Raw genomic sequence first — 18,679 nt, 5'->3', positions numbered from 1 at the left:
GATATATGCTATATGCATACAGTATATATACACATTTCTTTATACCTTTAAACAATTCTCTATGACATGCAAATTAGCACACGTTTATAGAGGGAAAACGGAAATACATTTACGAGCTTTGCTTATCCGGGTACAAATGATGTGTTAATTGGAAGAAAGACTGCAGTTTATATTTGCAAAACAACAGTTGTTATGTTAGGAGAACACACACAAACTAAAGTAAATTGGTGTCTTGCTGCTTGATGTTTTAAATCACAATGGAAACTTAATATCATGTTTTTCTTATTTTTTATCTGTCAATACTGAGGCGGCTTCTCTCTATTTCTTTCTCCTTATAACACTGCACACGTACAGTGTAGTGTCCGCATTGTTAGGAAAGTGCTTAGCATTGGTCATCAGGGAAGACATTTACACAAACGCACACTATGCACGGCCTTGTCCTCTATACACTGACATCAAGTACATTATAGTGGCTTCAATATACCATATTAAACATGTTGACACTCTAACTCTATATTCTACATTATTTCCTGGCTATTAAATCATCACTCCAAGTCCTTTGCTCGGATTCGTTGCCCTACTGTGACAAATTAATCTATTATTTTCCGTGGTAGCGTCACTGACGGTCCTAGGTGGTTTGAAGAACTGCAGTGATTAATGGCAACATGAATTTTGCAGACACCCTCTACTGGCTTCAAATAGTAACTACTACCTCCTCAAATCGTTCAAGTCATTTCTTTCTTTCTCTTCTCTCTGCCAAACTCTCTTTTTTCCCTTGCTAACCTTTTGGTTATCCAGTACTGACCACCCGTATCTAAACTTTCCATGTTTCTGTCATTATCTCAGCATTACAGAAAATGATTCTCCATCCTCCTAAATTAGGTCAACTGCAGCAACATATTACATCATGGCAAAGCCTCACTCGGGCCTCTCTATTACTTTGATGAATGAAGTCATTTGCACACTTGAAACAACTGTATGATCTTATAATGATTTATAAACTATGTAGAAATTAGAATCGCATTGCTTCAGTTGACACCCACAGTACAGGCAATGTGCATTTCTGTGTTATTTATTTTAACACTGACTGCCAGTGTAAGTCTTTACATGTGGGGAGACAAATGACAAATATAATACCATCAATAATCAATATGAGGTCTAGCATTTGCACCTTGGGAGATGTTTCCTCCTGCTTCCACAGGAACTGCAGAGGTTCCCATCTGCTCTAGCGGAATCGTGTTGGATTGAATATTATTGCTATTGACACCTTTCAGTTCTCAGGGGAAAATTTGTTTTGATGCACAATTCCAGAAGTCAAATTCATACCCTGAATCCCTGAGTCAAATTATGAGCATATTCAATATCCAAGACATACTTGGCTGCGACAAAACTCACAATACTTTGCAACGTCTACTATTTTCTTATTGATTGTCTTCCCACCCTCCATAAGCATAAATCTTGAATGCAATCCTTTTTGGCAGTCAATTTCCTACAGCACATGAATGCATCACACAAGCAGGCAGACTTTTTAGATCAATCCATGCATCACACTAACATAACTTACGCAAATAAAATGAGATGTAATATTCTTTGTAATGGATTAGGTCGTCAGTAATTCCATAACGAAATTAAATGGAACAAGTGTTCGCCAACAAAAACACATTAAAAATGGATGGCAGCCAGCCCAAATATTTTTGATTTCAGTATACCAGCTAAAAGCAGGGATAGTCCCTTTAATCTCTGAATCAGAACTCAGGAGTTGCCATAGATTTGATCGGTTTGGCTATGAATTTATCATAAAGTGCATTTTCAGACCCTGAGCCTATTATTGCTTTGAGCTGGCTTTAAAAAAAACTTCAGAAAAGGAGAAATGTTCTTTTTTTCCAATGTAACCTGACCTACATTTTCCATCAATTGTTCAACATTAAGAAATACAGGACAACGTTGTTAAGGAAAATCATTATTTTGTGCGTGGAGTGCATTCCACGTCGCTGGCCTTTTTTGGGGCATGTAAAAAAAGGAAAAACAAAAGCTGGTATTGACCTGCTAGAGGCTATTGAACATCCTTTGCCGTTTCAAAGTGCTCCCTCTTTAATGCTTGTCCTGCACCTGGCTGACAGACACTTGTGTCACTGTCCTAAGGCATTAACGCAAAGTGGAGTCACTGCAGAAACATGACACATTGATGTGAAGAACTAGAGGACGGACCAACAAAGGATAAAACTAAATGGATAAAGTAATATTGGTAAAAATAGCTTTTGATTAAATTATGTAAGAGATTGAGAATCAGATAAATTAAATATGGTCATAGCCTGAATTGCATTACATAATTGATGCACAGAATCGTACATTATGTAGTAACTGTCAACATGTGAAATGTGTTTGAAAAAATAATACAAGTGTGATTCTCAAACCACTTAAGGGCAAAGAGGAAGGAGATGCCCTTGGGGACAATGCTGGTGTCATGGCTGAACTCGAATTAATCATGTATATTGTAGCTTTTCTTTTCTTTTTTAATCTGAAGCACAATTCAACTGTCAGAGGAAGTGTTAGAATGCCCTCAGGGTCTCAACCCCCAAAGGGTGATAAAAGATTAGAATGTCAAATGTCACCGCACACTTTACAAATGTCCCATGAAACTACTAGAAACACTGCAGAGAACGGGGGGTGTTTTAGGGTCTTGGCATGAAGCTCTGCAGGAGCATCTAAAGGCAGAAATAAGGGTCATGGCACATTTTCAGTACAAATGTTATAGCTTTTATGTGTTGGCAACTATCAGAGAGAGAAAAAGCTGTGGCTCTGCATGAGAATAATGACTGTGTCCAGTGAACACAGTATCACCATAGTGCATTTATTAGATTCCCTGTTTTGGTTGCAATGAATGCAACTTACTGCTGTATTAATCATGTTTCCCTTATTATCCCTTTCCCTTATTTTACAGTTTTTGAAAACCCACAGCGCACTGCATCCATGGAGGCTCATAAGTGTCCCTGTTCAGTAAATTGAGTTTCAACAGTGGCTGAGTACAAACACTCATTTGATGAAGATTTTTGAATTTGTAATGTTCTCAAGTTAATTTTTCCTGTAGAGTACGTCGCCCATCTGGTATATTGTTTTTTGAATCCAATTTATTGGAAATTAAAAAACATCGAGGAACACTTACATCCTTTTTATTAAAGCTACAGGCCTGGATCCTGTCATGGTTGATATCAAATCAGCTGCAGGGCAATGTTTGGCCAAAGACACATCACAGAGCCTTGTGCCTTATTGTTTGAATTATGACCACACATGCTACCATGGCTTTTTAGATGTTGTCTATCTATTACTGGTTGTCCGCTATTTTCAATGATACTTAATTCTACTTTCATGAAGTAATTAGCGGGAACAGTAAGGTGACATCTTTTATTTCATTCATTTCACTATCAAGACACATAAAAGCAGCAAATCCTCCCAACTCAACCGCTGATGATGTTTAGCATTTTACCTGGATAAATACTTAAACAATTAATTGATCTTAAAATAGCTGCAGATAGATTCTCTGTCGATCAACTAAAAACAAGCAAGCTGAGTTTAAATGATTGTTATCATGTCAAAATGAAATAGGATTATTTGCATTGTATGAGTGATTTATGCTCCGCTATGTTGGTACATTAGAACTAATGTGATAACTGAATGTGGTGAATTGTATTATTTGTGATGTTCATTTGGTGACGTATCATTGTGCCTCTACACATAAGGGTATTATCACAGAAACATTTGTTGGAGTCTATATGATTAACCAAGTTGCCGGGTTGTCATGTTACTTGACAGACCAAGACAGAAAATCAAAGGGAAAAGGATTCAGAAACTAGTGCTAAGGTTAATTGCATATGATCAGTCAGAATACAATCAAGTATGGAGTATTGTCAACCATGCAAATGTTTTGCAGTGTGTATGGCGGTAGTGCAGTCTGGAGGACCGTGCAATGATGCCCACGAGGATGTGAGGGCTTTGACAAGGTAGGCTTTTTGGAGAGGAAGCAGATGGCCCACATTAAAAGCAAAGGGCCCTTGTGACTGTCTTCAATGGCCCTGCAGAGAACTGGGTAATTAAATGAGAAATTTAATCAGATTCCTCAAATTAAATGTCCAGCTGGATAGTTCTGCAAGAACACCACTGACTACACATTTACCTAAGGGAGTGTCACCGGTGGATGCATAATTCTCCAATCAGCACACACTCATACACGATGATATTCCAGGTGATGATTACTGCTAAAGTATTCCATTCACAGTTCTGCCAGCAGGAGGCAAAGGGACATCACTGTGTGGCCACAGGAGGGTCGTTTTAATAATGGGGCCTGGGAGGAAGCAACAAAACAACGTGATGACTAGATGAGGGTTGGAATCAGTGAATTTAGCAAGGAGACTATTTTCTCGCTTTGAACCAGGCTTCAATCCCCTGCATATCCTGAAATGGCATTGACAGTTTTTTCATCATGTTTGATGCAACACGTTTGATGCAACATTTAAAAAAGGCAGCACAATCCAGATCTGGACTTTGGTGACTTCACAATCTGACACGAGCCACTGATTTCTGGAGTCTTCCTTATATATAGACAGAAACCAGACTCTGGGTCGGTTCTGACTCATTTTGCATTCAGCAAATCCAAGAACCGCCTCCCCTCCCTCCGCTGCCCCCGCCCCGCGCTGGCTCCCTCTCACACGCAGCCTGTCCTGTAGGATGGGACCAGCAGCCAGATATCCATGCATGCCTGACCGCTGGTTCACTTCCTGGATGGAAGAATGGGACATTTTCAGCTCCGCTCTTCGTCGTATTGTGCATTGCCCTTCGTCACGCTGACGCCGCGGATAATTACTTAATAATGATCAGATGTAATCGATATTATTCGACCACTTTTTCCTGTAGTTAAAGACAGCGATCGATCGCCGATTGACCCCTCCACACTACGGGAATGTCGCTATCTGTAAGCCCGCTACAGGCGCGGTGGAGTCCGACACATTTTGAACTGTTTATGCACGGCCGTAGTGTGCTTTTCGTCCTCGAAGCTAAAAACAGCATCTGCTCGGACTGGAGGCGAATAAATTTGTCTTTTTAAAGAAAGCAGTGACTGCAGACGAAGCGCTACCCATTACTTTGATGCTCTGCCTTCGTGGCTGCTGTGCCAACTTCGTTTCTGCTTCGGCTGTGTGTGTGTGTGATTTTTTTTTTCTTTTTCTTCAAGAACAGAAAAAACTCAAAAACTTTGTCACCCGTTGCCTTCTTGTTGCTCTCGATGAGTAGTCTAACATGCGGAGAATACGGGAACCAAGTTACTGGTGGATTTTATCCTTAATGCTTTTAACCTTGCCCAAACACAAAGACTGTCATCCTGGTAAGTACATGCACCACGGGTTAGCTTTCATATATGTAGCCTAACTACCGAGAGTCCACCGTGTTGAATTTGTCTGCTGTAATGAAAGGGTAAACGCGACTTTTTGTTGTCGAATAAATGCATTTTTCAGTGGCAACACGGTTATAAGGCCGAGCTGAGTTAGGTTACGGCGGAGTCGTTTAGCCTCCGTGATTTGTGTGCATGTTATTGATTAGGCAGCTGGACTATGGCGCAAACTATCCCCTGTTTATAGGCTAAACACTGTCCTGTTCCAACTCGCTTCGACCCTGAGGTTTACTTGTGAGCCACAACACACTGATTATTCACAAAACATGGTGGCTCAAGAATGAATAAATCACAGGAAATGTAGCTAATATATAACATTCCTGCCAGTGCTCACATGATATGTGATTGAATTACTTTATACCATGTGGAATAAGCAACATGTCGCTGTCTGCTTAAACCTGTAGTTTTGTTGTGGTGTTAATAATCTGTCCCCAAGTTGTATTATAGGCTTTCTGTAGTTGTGGTCTTGGTTTACGTGGAGATAAAATCACAAGTGTCTGCTTGCTGTCATGTGCGTAGGTAGAAATGAGGATGAGGGCGATAGTTAGCGCTGTTGGCTCGTGGATGGATGTGCAAGTATGAGGGGCGATTAATGCCACGGGAGCACGGATAGTCCTGGAGTATCTGCCTCGATATCATGATTGTTGTTGAACTCAGATTTTCTGACCCATCAGATGTGTCTCCACAGATATTTAACTGTAAAATATTGATGAGTTGTTTGAAAATGAACAAGTAGTAGTAGTAGTGTATAGCCATAGTTTAAAGTGGTGGCCACCAGTGTGTCACAGCTATCCAAATGTGTGACCCTCGATATGGTTTTCAGAAAAGGTCATATTTTCATAGGTGTTAACATCACCACCAACATCGATAATGGCTATGACAACACAGTGTTAAAAAGGGTCGAAAATATGTAGCCTACAATTTCCAGGAGGTCACATAAGATGGTGCAATACAGGGCAATGTTTCCCTTCAAATACTGTGTCCCAAAGATAAACATTAATATAAGAACATGGTTAACCTCACACTCGTGACTGGTATAGGGCCAATGTATTGGGCTGAGAATTAAGCCCACACTGTGACGTCAATACTGTTTTAAAAAGGTTTAAACAAGACAAATCAGAATATGTAGACCTTTACGAAGCCCAAAGTCAGTAAAATTAAGACTAATGACAATGGAAGACATACACCTTTAACAAGAAGTCAGAATAACGCCTCTGATTGTGGTTCTAATACGTCTTCATATAATCTTTGACTGGTAATCTCAAATGACAATTCGATGTATTAGGATAGAATACATTTTTATAGAAAAGCCTACTTGATTTTTGATATTGTATACCTCTGAATATAAACCTAAGATATCAGTTAATGAACTGTAATTTCTTTGGTATGAAACGTGAAAATGAAAATAAGACATTTTACACTTTAAAAAACAATCTTGTTATTGCTGTGTAGTTGAAATGATATGGAAGATAACTACACATACAGACCGGTACAAGTTTAACAGTCTGGTTTTATTATCATAACATTCGAACCATTTGCATTTTCATTGGATATATGTTAAATAGCATTTTAACATTGTAGTAACTGAAGATACTTCTAACATACAACAAATCTTGGATGTCTTAATTCTGTGGCATCAATTTCCCCCCATAGTGAAGTTGCAGTGATGTAACACAGGAGAATGGTTTCTCTGAGTCATCCCCCTTCTGCCCCCAAATCCCCCAGTTCCCTGCTTCAACATCCTGAGTTTGCAGCTTTATTGACTTGTAGCCTTATAGGCCCCTAACACATCTGAGTTTCTCATACGGCATGTCTCACCAGACCTCTGACTTGCAGCAGGCTACACAGGCTGATGGGCAGACCAGCTCGAAGGTGGTGGAAGATAAATCCAATTGAACTACTACACTGTCACATAACCGTATTCATCTACCGTCTAGGCCGGGTGACCTAAATCTTTATAATATAAATTTAGAGTTTACATCATAGACCGCATTGCACATGGTGCTTAAGTTATCATGAAAATAAAAGATTTGAAATGGAGGGGGATTATTTTTCTTTCTTAATACAATGCATACTGGATTTAAAGATATAGCTGTCAATGAAATCGTTCTGACTTTGACAAAACACGTCATTTTCAACCCTGTTTAGAAAAGCTGTCTTTCACGTTTTATCATTTACACAAACGTCCTGGGGTGTTTTTCACTAAAATGTCAGAGAAAAATCAGGAGTTGTGATTTGATGAAAATGCAGTTATGCTTGTTTTAATATTATGTGGTTAGATATGGTGCTTCGCATTCGTTACAAGAAGCATAGCTTGTTATCAATTATGAAGGATCTACCGTTTTCATCACTTAAGTAGCCTAATGGGGAAATTATTGCATGTTATGCGAATACAGTTATTTACAAATGGATAAAGACATAAAGCCTTTGTAATACAGCTGTGGAATAATTGGTAGCATAGAAAGTAGAACCTTAATGCTCTAGATTTGTGGTATTTTGAAATGAACAATTACTGCTTTTTGACGGACAAAATGGCCTTTTTGCTTGTGGGTACTGTATTATATGGATGTCCTTTTCAAATAACACCATCACTGTCCACAGCAAATTGTCTATTTGTGAGCAAACATGCTATTAATGTTATTAATGAGGTCCTGATGTACTGCTGTGCCAGCAGGATACCAGCTGTCTGGACATCACTGATGTTGGCAACAGCATCATTATCATCAAGGTCCTCCTCTAGCTTTTTCTCGATAATTGGTTCAATATGTACAGTACTGACAGAACATCTCAAAAGTAACTTTCTGCAGTTTTAAAATAGTATCAGTAACATATGCTCAGCCTTCACCGTGGACGGGCTGAGCTCACGGTTATCTGTTGTCTCTCCACCAGCTGCCTGCGCCACCCACTAAACGGTCCAAAGGGGCAACACTGCAACTCTAATCACTTTTTACCACTTATCGTTGGTTATTGCTTTTAATTTTTTGATTGCACATTTATAAATGCAATTGTATTATTAAGAACAGTTTAGACTTAGTGTGGTGCTCATATTTCATTATGGTGCTTAAGCAGTAACCATTGTGGCATAGGAGAAGCAACCGAGTATGCTTTTACCACACTAATCGGCTGGGGAAAAAAGATGTCATTTGCTGTAAAATAAGCTACATTTTAAATATTCCACATTTTCCTTCATAAATTATGGTAACTGATAACATGAAACCAGTGTTGTTCAAGATTCAACACTTAAAAAAAGGGTTATTGTGAATGACACTCCTAGTACCCTAGAGCTAAAAAACAACAGTATTTTTTAAGGCGGACAGAAAAAATTAAATTAACTTTCAGAAACCTTAGCAGAATATTTTAAAGTTTAAAAGGGTTTCTTGAAGTAGAGTGGGAACTATTTCTTATGGGTTCAGAGTTAATGTTGCAGAATGTCCTCACTGACGGGAAATGCTGTTTGAAAAATTGTCATAATTTCCCTGGTGTAGCCAGGGCAAGTGTGAGTAAACATTTTCAACCTTGTATTAGTTTAATAATTTATGATTCATTCAATCACTTTCTAAAAACATTTTTCATTCCTGATCTTTGGCCATGAGAACATTTGTTTAAAAATGTTTGGTCATGTTTTTAGCTTTTAAAAAAAAAGGATATATTTGCTCTTGTTCTCTTACTAGACGTAGCATTGCTGTGTGCTGACCCCAGAGTCATCTTAAGTACAATTAAATCCAATTAATAGAAACTGCATCTATTCATAACATGAAATGCTCCCGAAAATGTTGAGTGCTGCATGTTGGCGGTTAGAGTGGGTGCTGCTCCTTAAAGGTCACCTGTAGCGTTTCCTTGTAATCAAATAAAAGTTGTGGTTACACTCAGTGTTTTTTTTTTTTATATCATAAGGCATTGTGTATATCCTTGAAGTCTAACAAATAAATTGGATTTGTTTTCATCCTCATAAAATATTTGCAGAGCAGATTAAAAAAAACATTTTATTCCCCCGCACTGGATACATCTGGATTCAGTCTTTCTTTTCTCCCTGCCTTTGTTGGCACATTGCTATTTATCAGTCAAATAGTGTGAAAGTCACCTGCACCAGGACGCACATGCACACAAACCTGAATTTCTTTCCTTAGCGATAGTAGTGATTCAAAAATCAACAGGTTATCTTAAAAAAAAAAAATGAAGACTGATCCCCAGCAGGGTGGATGTACAGTAGAATGCACTTTAATCAAGAATACATATACTCTACCACTATACCGTGTTGTATGTTATTATAATTAAATTGGAAGAGAATCAATGCTCCATTTCCAGGAGCTGCAACCAAACCGAGCGATCAGCAAACATAACAAGGGAGGTCATGCTGTCTCGAGACGTTGGCATTAATATTCAAACCGACTGTTTCAGTTATTAAGAGCCCAACATTATGAGAGCGATGCTTTCTTTAAAGGGTAATTATAGTAATTTGACATCAATTGTGATTAAACAGTTTATTTGTATAACTTATGTTAATCAAGGCAATCAGTCATCACTTCATTACATGGTGTGTACAGTTGACTTCATTTGGCCTTTCAGCCAAGATACTCCAAGCTGGTCACAGTAGCATTTTAATCATTTAGAATGACTCACAGCCCCTCACTGCGTATCATTTCATCTCGCCTAGCAACTTGCAGCGCAAAATACACAGGCACAGACACACACATACACACAACGCATGCGATGAGGCTGGTAGAAATGAGGGAGGATAAATGCTTTTGGGGAAACTAGTGCACTTATTTCCTGTTCTTCATGACAATAGTGAGTAATGTCCAGGCAATAAGGCAGCGTCAATGAAGGACGTATACTGCTGCACTCAAGGACTTGGCCATATCAATAAATGTCCTGTGTCCTTCAGTCAGCACGTCCTTTAAACAATCTTTTCCGCTATGTGTTACTGTGTCAGCTTTATGTACAGCTGCCCTGTGGAGAGTGGACACAATGGGACCTTCAGGCTCCCTTTTCCCCCTTTTTCCTGCATTGTGCTATTGTGGGTCGAGTAAGAATGTGTTTGCTTTGTGCTCTTTTTTTTTTCTTTTCTTTTTTTGGGCTACATTCAAGATTGTTTTTTTCAGAGGCGAGGAAAAGCCAATTCAAAAGTAGGCTATCCTATCCACGAGGCTCATTTTCCCTGTTGTGAGTTATGGCGACAATCACTGAAGATATGGGATTAGGCTGTGCATGTTTTATCAAGCCCAAGGTGCTCTGCAGAATGCAAAATAAGCTGGTTGAATGAGAGTCAAGTTGCATTTGATGAATTGAATTTTAACCTTTGCATAAATTAGGTTTTTGCTTTTTTGAGCCCCTGTAGAAGATGCCTTTAAATAAACCTGTGTATACCTTTTTGTCACTATGCAGATCTATGCGTCTCTCTTTAAGTTCAAAATGCAGTCACTACAGTCTCTTTATATAAAAAGCGAGTCTTTACACAGCTCTTGAACCTCAGCAGCAGTCACTGTGTATAGTATCACTGTGGGGACAGACAAGTGTTTTGTTTGAAAGGAACGGCAACATAATGCTTAAATGTAATTGAAATGACACCATGCAAACCTGACAGTCCTTAGATCTTTGGCATAGGCTGTTTCATTTGGTAAGAAAACACCCGAGGGTTTTAGTTTGTAAAACTGGACACTTTAGCTGTGTAGTTCCTTTTTAGTTTACTGCTTTCAAACTGATTCATTTGTTTTGAATTTGTGTAAAAGATTGAATTTGACATATTTCTGTATGGTTTTACAACGAGACAGATATTGGATTATTATGGCATATTATAATACATTTGTCGCCATCATATATGCTGAGTATGAATGACCTTTTTTAAACTGAATTTTTTTTCATATCCACCCCTGCCTTTTAAATTGTTAAGGAAATGTGTCATAAAGATATACATTGTGATTATTTTCTGATAGTGTATATCAGTTAACTAAACCTCACCCTTTCTAAGTCTTTGTAAAGAGGATTGTTATTTGAAAAATGTTACCTTAATACATCTTTGGGGTGAGCGTCTGTTCAAGTCTGTAATGTCAGATAATAACAAACACAAGATGTCTTATGACATATTATGGCATAACCAAACTCCTTTCAAGGTTTTGACTGTATAAAGGCTGTAAAGGTTGGTTGGGCTGATACCCAACATTTTTTAAAAATGTTGCCATCCTTCCAAATGGGTGTTAGACTTAGCGATTATTTAAGAAGCTCCCAATCACGGAAATTAGAGCTGCACTATAAAATAAGACAGTTGAAGACTTGAAAAAAAAAGACTGAATTATTGAAAAATTGGGGCACTTTGAAGTTAAATGTCTTCTTTATCGTGGACGTATGATAAGCAGGTTGCTTTGACATATCGCATTGTATTTAGATGATGTATTTTCTATTTTGACACAAATACACAGCATTTTAACGATTAGAATTTGACTTCAGTCATCAGATTCGAATATAGAAAAAATAACTTATTAGGGGTCATTACTCATGGTCATGTGACATAAGGGTAAATAAAGGAGAATAGATGAGTGTTACCATGAGTTGATATCCACTCTTATACTCCAGCACTAAACCTACTTCATTAATTCCTGTTTGAAAGCATTTTCTCCCCTCCCTAAGTTAACACCCTGAGAGATCAGTCCCCATGGCTCTTTCCTTTGGGTTTCGAATGAGATTGATGTTCTGTTTGTTTCTCTCACACACTTCGACTGTCTCCCTGGGAGCTTTCTCTATTTTCAGAGAAAGCTCTAAAACAACAATGGAGGGGGGTCATTGGTATTTAACCATGTTACTCAAAAGACGGCAAATCATTTCAAGTGATGTTAGGTCTTTTCCTTGTGCTTAATACATTTTTTCTGAAAGCTTACTTTTGGATGTTGAAGTGTTTCACAAAGTGAATTTGGTGAAAGGAATGCAAAATATATCAGAAATGACAGGTGGAAAGTGTGGACAATTTGGTGTTGGTTAATTTCAGAGGCTTCCAAGGGAGACGATGTGCTGAGTTGGATAGTTTTTGGAGGCAGAACAGGAATTTAGAGACTACCCTATCGATCCTGTTGACATGCTCCCCTTTGGGGAATGCAAATGTTTCTGTTATTCAACAAAAAACATTCAAACCCTCCTGGTAGTGGAACCCTAATTAACTCGGGATTTGAATACCATGGCCTTTTCCCTTGACATTTTAATAATTCAAAAAAGCCATTGTTTAACGTTTGTTCAAAAAAACAACAGTTTTTGTTGTCAGACAGCGAAAAAGACAACACGGTCAACAGATTAATTTGTTGAAAGTTTAAAATAACAATAATTAAAAACAACTTCCAGTGTCCTGCGTCACTTTTGCTGCTGTCTTATAAATTCCTTTTGTTTTATCTGTTAAACTTTGGTGTGAGCTGAAGGTGTGACAGCTGCTGTATGTTATTGTCACTGCTAATTTAAACCTCACAACACAAGTGTTTACCACAGCCAAGGAGACCTATTCCCAGGTAACCACTAATCACTCAGGGGTCCCAACACTTAGCAGCCTGCGCAGGGAAAATAGAAGCTAGCAACCACTGGGCCTTAACAGCCTCATCATCTGCGTTGCTGTAATGTTTAGAATGATAGGCTTTGAAAAGGCTTCATGACACAAGTGACATTACTGAGGGCCATCTTGATAACATAGAAGTGGTTGCTTTCACATAAAAAGGTTAATTTTGTTTTCAAGCCTATGAATATTATAATTGTGCTGTCAATAGATAGATTAAAGTATTATTTTTTTTTGTTCAGTAAAGAGGATTCAGAGAGCAGTATTAATGATTTTCATCTTAGCAGTGGCAGCACTTACCCTTTGTTCATACATATAAAAGATGTCAATACGTAGATTCTAAGAAAATGAACATGAACTATTATGATAACCGAACATTGTATTTAAATGAAAATCAAAAATAGCAAACATTGTCAGGTTATGGCTTCTCGACATCATGATTTGTTGGTTGCTCTCTGTCAGTAATGTAACTGAGTATCTTTGGGTTTTGTGAACTGTTGGTTGGACAAAATAACAAAATTGAAGACCACCTTGAACTCAGGGTAACAACATATTCAACCTTTTTCATATGTGTTATAGGCAGCGCGATTTATTCAAGAAACTAGAAAGGAGATTGAAAGATAATTGCAGCACTGAATTTGTTATTTTTATATATATAAAGCTTCCCTTGCAGTAGAATCACAGGCCGTACGAAATCATGGGCGAAGCATTGGTGACTTCACGCATAGTTTGTTTTAAGAAATGTTCTAGAACCAGGGTTTGGGTTTACTGTCAGGTTTCAGTTCCTGATTTTATTTATTGTTGATATCATACTTTTCCAACTAATTGTTACGCCTTTAAACTATAGAAAATATACAAAGAAATATAACAAAAAGATCAGGATTCAAGGACTTATTTCAGTGTGCTTTAGTTGCAGAATGTTAAAATAGCCTCATCATTGCTGTAGTCCACAAGAACTAAAGTATACAAGGAGAAAAATCTCATGACAGAAGAGTGTGTTGATGCATGGTATACGTCTCAGTTGTATCTGTTTTCATAGCCCAAATAAAAAATATGAAAATAGAAACAGATTACCACAAATGGCAGTATATTCCCTTCTGCTGCTGAACATGTTAAAGCACATCTGTGCTTCTAGGAAATACATTTTTTTTTTCAATTTCAATTAAAATCAATAAATGAAGTAGAGCGTAGTAAGGTATTGACTGATTATCAGCGTCTCCTTTTTGAGGGGCCAGTGTGAATACTTCTTTGATCTTTTAATACCTGATAAAACAGCTTCGGTTGCTAATCTTTTTTTCATACCGAAGATGAAAAGTGGTGCTTCTGTGTGATAATGAAGACAGCTCTGGAATCTTAAAGGCAACTGGATATGACTTGAATTTAATTAATGTTGAAATGAATAAATAATAAAAAGCTTCCCTTGCAGTAGAATCACAGGCTGTACAAAGTCATGGGCGTAGCGTTGGTGACTTCACCCATAGTTTGTTTTAGAAATGTTCTAGAACCAGGGTTTGGGTTTACTGTCAGGTTTCAATTCCTGATTTTATTTATTGTTGATGTCATACTTTTCAACTAATTGTTACGCCTATAAACTATAGAAAATATACAAAGAAACACAAAAATTAAGTATGTGATGGTATTTAACAGAAGAGAATAATATATCCTAACCTTTTAACGCTCTTGAATCAGAGGCTGTTTTTGGGTTTGCTTGATAAATGACAAACAGCTGATTATCAAAACAGTTGCTGGATTTTACTCTTAAATGATCACCTAATTGTAAAGTAACACAGAGCCATGGTAGAGCTGAGGGGGACAGTCCAGCAGAAGCACCATGGTTGACTGTAATGATAATCAATGGTCTTCATGATACCCCGTCAGTGCAACGACGACTATGAAAATCTCCACCAGAAACACCAGTACTGAAGCTACATGTTCTGGACTGAACTCTACTTTATCCAGATAATTTGGGACTATTTTTCCTTTTGAATGTTTGTACACATTCAGTCATGTTTGATCATAAAAAGAACTGTAGCTTAATGCACTGGCACATCGGCTTCACCATCAGCTGTGTTGCTCCTGCTTAATTAGAATCATTACCTAAGCCAAGTGCAGCTCAATTGAATGCTATTTTTTTGCCTTTGTTTGCTCCTTTGTGCTTTGATCTAATGCTTATTAGCCTTGATTTATTATTTTTTTTTTTACTGCAAGTTTGACTACATGTTGGTGATGAAATTGGTGCCAATGTGGTTTCATTAAATTTGATGTGAGATCCTGTGGTTGTCTACTGAAGGTCTTCTATTGATTTTACCAAAAATGGATACACTTTCATGTATAAATCAGGCGGCCATGTATGAATTAAGGACCATACAGGTATATATCAAAAAAGAGAAACTTTGGTCCGAGCAAATGTTCTCACTTATCACAAGTTATATGTTGGAATGGATGATAGGTGTCACTTTTGGATAATTAGCGAAAGGTGTCTGTTCAAGGTGTCATTATCCATTAGTCTGACTTATGAAATATTTTATTAATCAGTTGATTGATTTTGAAAAAATAGAAACATTTCTATCCCAGTTTCTCGAAGTCCAAGGTGACGTCTTCAAAAATATCTTGTTTTGTCAGACCCAAAATTCCAAGACATCCAGTTTATTACGATACAAAACAGAGAAAAGCATATTTGAGGGGCTTGATACTCTTTCTCAGACAGAATTATATTCATAACTTGGTCCTGGAGAGTTCTTGAGAAATACATGATAAGGAACTTCTGCAGTAAACATTACATAGTCAGGCTGCTAAATAGGTATCAAGAACATTCCTTTTCTTCATGGTTTTATTTATCGTTTCTAAATCCAGCCTTCAAGTATTGATTAGAGTCCAACATCAAAAAGCGTTTAAAGAGGAAGGGAGGAGGTCTGACAGTTTGTATGGCCCCCGGGCAGGTATGAAGAGCTGGTTTGAGAGTGATTCATGCAAAGTCCTAGTGCAGCAGTGGTATTATTTATGGCTAACATTGAGTCATTTGCCAAGTGAGGCTTTTCATCAGAACTAGGCAGACTTTTTCTGCTAAGCACATTTTTACACAGTTTTGATTTCACCTATGTTCTTTAATTCGTAGCTCTGTTATAGAAGTATTTATTACTGAAAACGCTTTACTGCAGCCACAGCAACCTAAAATTTCAGCTCGTCCGTCCCCAGATCAAGTCACCGGCTCGGCACAATCAATGTCACGCTCTACCTGTTGTGTTCGATGGACCCATTTACATTGCCAGTTATTCACCATCACCATTCATGAACACCAGTAATGCTTGAGTAGTATAATGTATCCACCAGAAGCAGCTGAATTTACTTCAGAATCAATAACTAGACAATTCATGCTGGGCTGCACACCGTGTCCTCAGAAATGACCTCATAAGCTCTTGGCACTTAGGCAATCCAATTGCCACATATTGAAAATTGAAAACCACACTTTACACATTACATTTTCTTGACATTGTCAGAGCTTTTATGTACGGACTGTGTGCGGCGACACATTTGGGGATTGTTTATTGTCTGTGAAAGGAACAAGCTATAGCTGGTCTATTAAAGAGGTCACTAGGCCTGAATTTGTTTAATCTTGTTAATGGTTTCCATCAGAGCACCTGATGCACTCAATCAGCGAGCACGGCAGCTATTTAATGCAGTTACTTCACTGTACCAGCATTACCTGAAGCACACTCAAAAGCATATTGACGCAATTCAAATTCACTATATAATTTCACCATATCTGAGGCGTAACCATCCATTGTCGACCTGTGTGTGAGTGGCTATGTTAAACGTCTTTTCTTTCCTTTCTTTTTTTTGAAGAAAGGCCTAATGCTCAAGAGACTTTCATCCAGACCTTTTCGCCCACATTCTCTATACATTTCTTTTGATGCCCTGTGTTCTCATATCCCCTGTAGTAAAAGGTTGGAGAACAGTGCAACACATAACACATTGCTCTGTTCAGGCCCCATCACCTCTTGACTTCTGTAGTATTGTAGCACTTCTTATATGAATCATCACAATATACTTGCACCTAGACGGTTGCAAATGCAGGTAATGCAGGTTTCTGAACTGAGAGTTGGTGAAACATGTAATCTGATCATAATTAAATGGTCTTCTTTAATTTCCTACGATGCATTTAGAGAAAAAAAACCTGCAGAGCAAGTGTGGCATAATGAGAAAGTCAAACGTCTCTGACCTTCCTCCTATTCTGCTTGCATTTTTGTTCAAGTTCCCCAATGAAACTGTTTTCCAAGTCCAAGGCTGTGTGTGTGTGTGTGTGTGTGTGTGTGTGTGTGTGTGTGTGTGTGTGTGTGTGTGTGTGTGTGTGTGTGTGTGTGTGTGTGTGTGTGTGTGTGTGTGTGTGTGTGTGTGTGTGTGTGTGTGTGTGTGTGTGTGTGTGTGTGTGTGTGTGTGTGTGTGTGTGTGTGTGTGTGTGTGTGTGTGTGTGTGTGTGTGGCAGGCAGTATTTTTTGGGCAAGTTGATTTGAATTTCTGTCACTGAACTATTTCTTCTTGTCTCTATATTTCACTATGAAGTAGTATTTTAGGGTTTTCTGCGCCCTGCATGGCATTGACAAAAATATTCCTGCTCATCTCTGTTGAACGGGCAGAAACACTTCCTGTCAATTCACTTGATGACCAGAGATCACATCACATATGCTAAAGAGGAAAAGATTAAGATAAGGTGTAGAGGAACATTTTCAAATGAGATTTTGGTTCCTTTTACTTAATGTTTTCACATTATTTGCAATGAGTTACTTACGGAGCAATTTCCACTCTAGACTGATGGGCTTAATATCACTTAATATGGCTGCATTTCTTTAGCCCTAGGATGCTGATGTCGTCTTTGCTGAAACGGCTTGTTTGCTCTTTTAGCTGTGTAGGCCTAAATATCGGCATTGGGATTTGACTTGTTGTGTTATTATTTCTGAGCTTGATGTTTAAGCCTAAAGGCTCGGCTCCCGCTGTTCCGTATCTTTGGCTGATCTTGGCAGTTCTCGTGTTCCTGAGGTCCTTGGTGTGACTCAAACACTTCCGGGGATAAAGAGCCACATCGCCCACTTCCTGAGGAATCAGAAACACATGCACTCTCAAGATCAAGCTCCACTTACCCCCTTTCTTAGCTCGACCCCCGACGTTGTTTTTTATAAACCTCCACACACTGAAGATTGAGTCAGGTGTTTGAAACACAACTAATGCAGTGCTGGTTTAGCTGATTGCTTACAACAAAAGACGCTCATCCAAACAACTTCGCGCTCAACACCACTTTAGTTAGATGAACACATTTGAAATGTAGGTGTATTTGCCATAATTACACATGTTGTTAGTTTGCCCAAACAGAAAGCCAAGCAGATGTTCTCACATATGACAGACACCATGCATTGCAGATCAGATTGTGGAGACAGCAGCTGTCTCCTCAGTATGCACACTTCCTCATATACATAGCAATTTTGAATCACGAGTATGCCCTTTATGCCCTCTTGATGCCCGAGAAATACACAGCTCTCTTCTGTTTAGTACAATTTCAGAGAGAATAATGTAAAAGTTGTTAAGACTGCAGTTTGTTTAATTAGTCAATTTAATGATATGCCTTCTCTCTGCCTCTAATTAAAGGACAAGCTGAGAAAACGGGGCGGGGGGTGACGTGCATGAGCCGTGCTTCCCTCTCCCTCAATAACTACTGTCAA

The 18,679-nt window shown here is 38.4% G+C and overlaps 1 protein-coding gene across 1 annotated transcript in view; it reads left to right on the top strand.

The window, feature by feature from the left end:
• The first annotated feature begins 4,749 nt into the window (after positions 1–4,749).
• ca16b (carbonic anhydrase XVI b) overlaps positions 4,750–18,679 on the top strand; it is an 87,640-nt gene continuing 73,710 nt past the window's right edge. Inside the window, exon 1 of the mRNA XM_063911063.1 lies at positions 4,750–5,374. Coding sequence (XP_063767133.1) covers positions 5,290–5,374 — 85 coding nt within the window. The 5' untranslated portion in view covers positions 4,750–5,289. The remainder of the gene's footprint in view (positions 5,375–18,679) is intronic.

The sequence above is a fragment of the Eleginops maclovinus genome, chromosome 20 (assembly GCF_036324505.1).
Source record: "Eleginops maclovinus isolate JMC-PN-2008 ecotype Puerto Natales chromosome 20, JC_Emac_rtc_rv5, whole genome shotgun sequence".
NCBI classification, from domain to species: Eukaryota; Metazoa; Chordata; class Actinopteri; order Perciformes; family Eleginopidae; genus Eleginops; species Eleginops maclovinus.
Note: the sequence above shows the minus strand (reverse complement) of the source record. Positions and strands in the feature narration are given on the sequence as shown.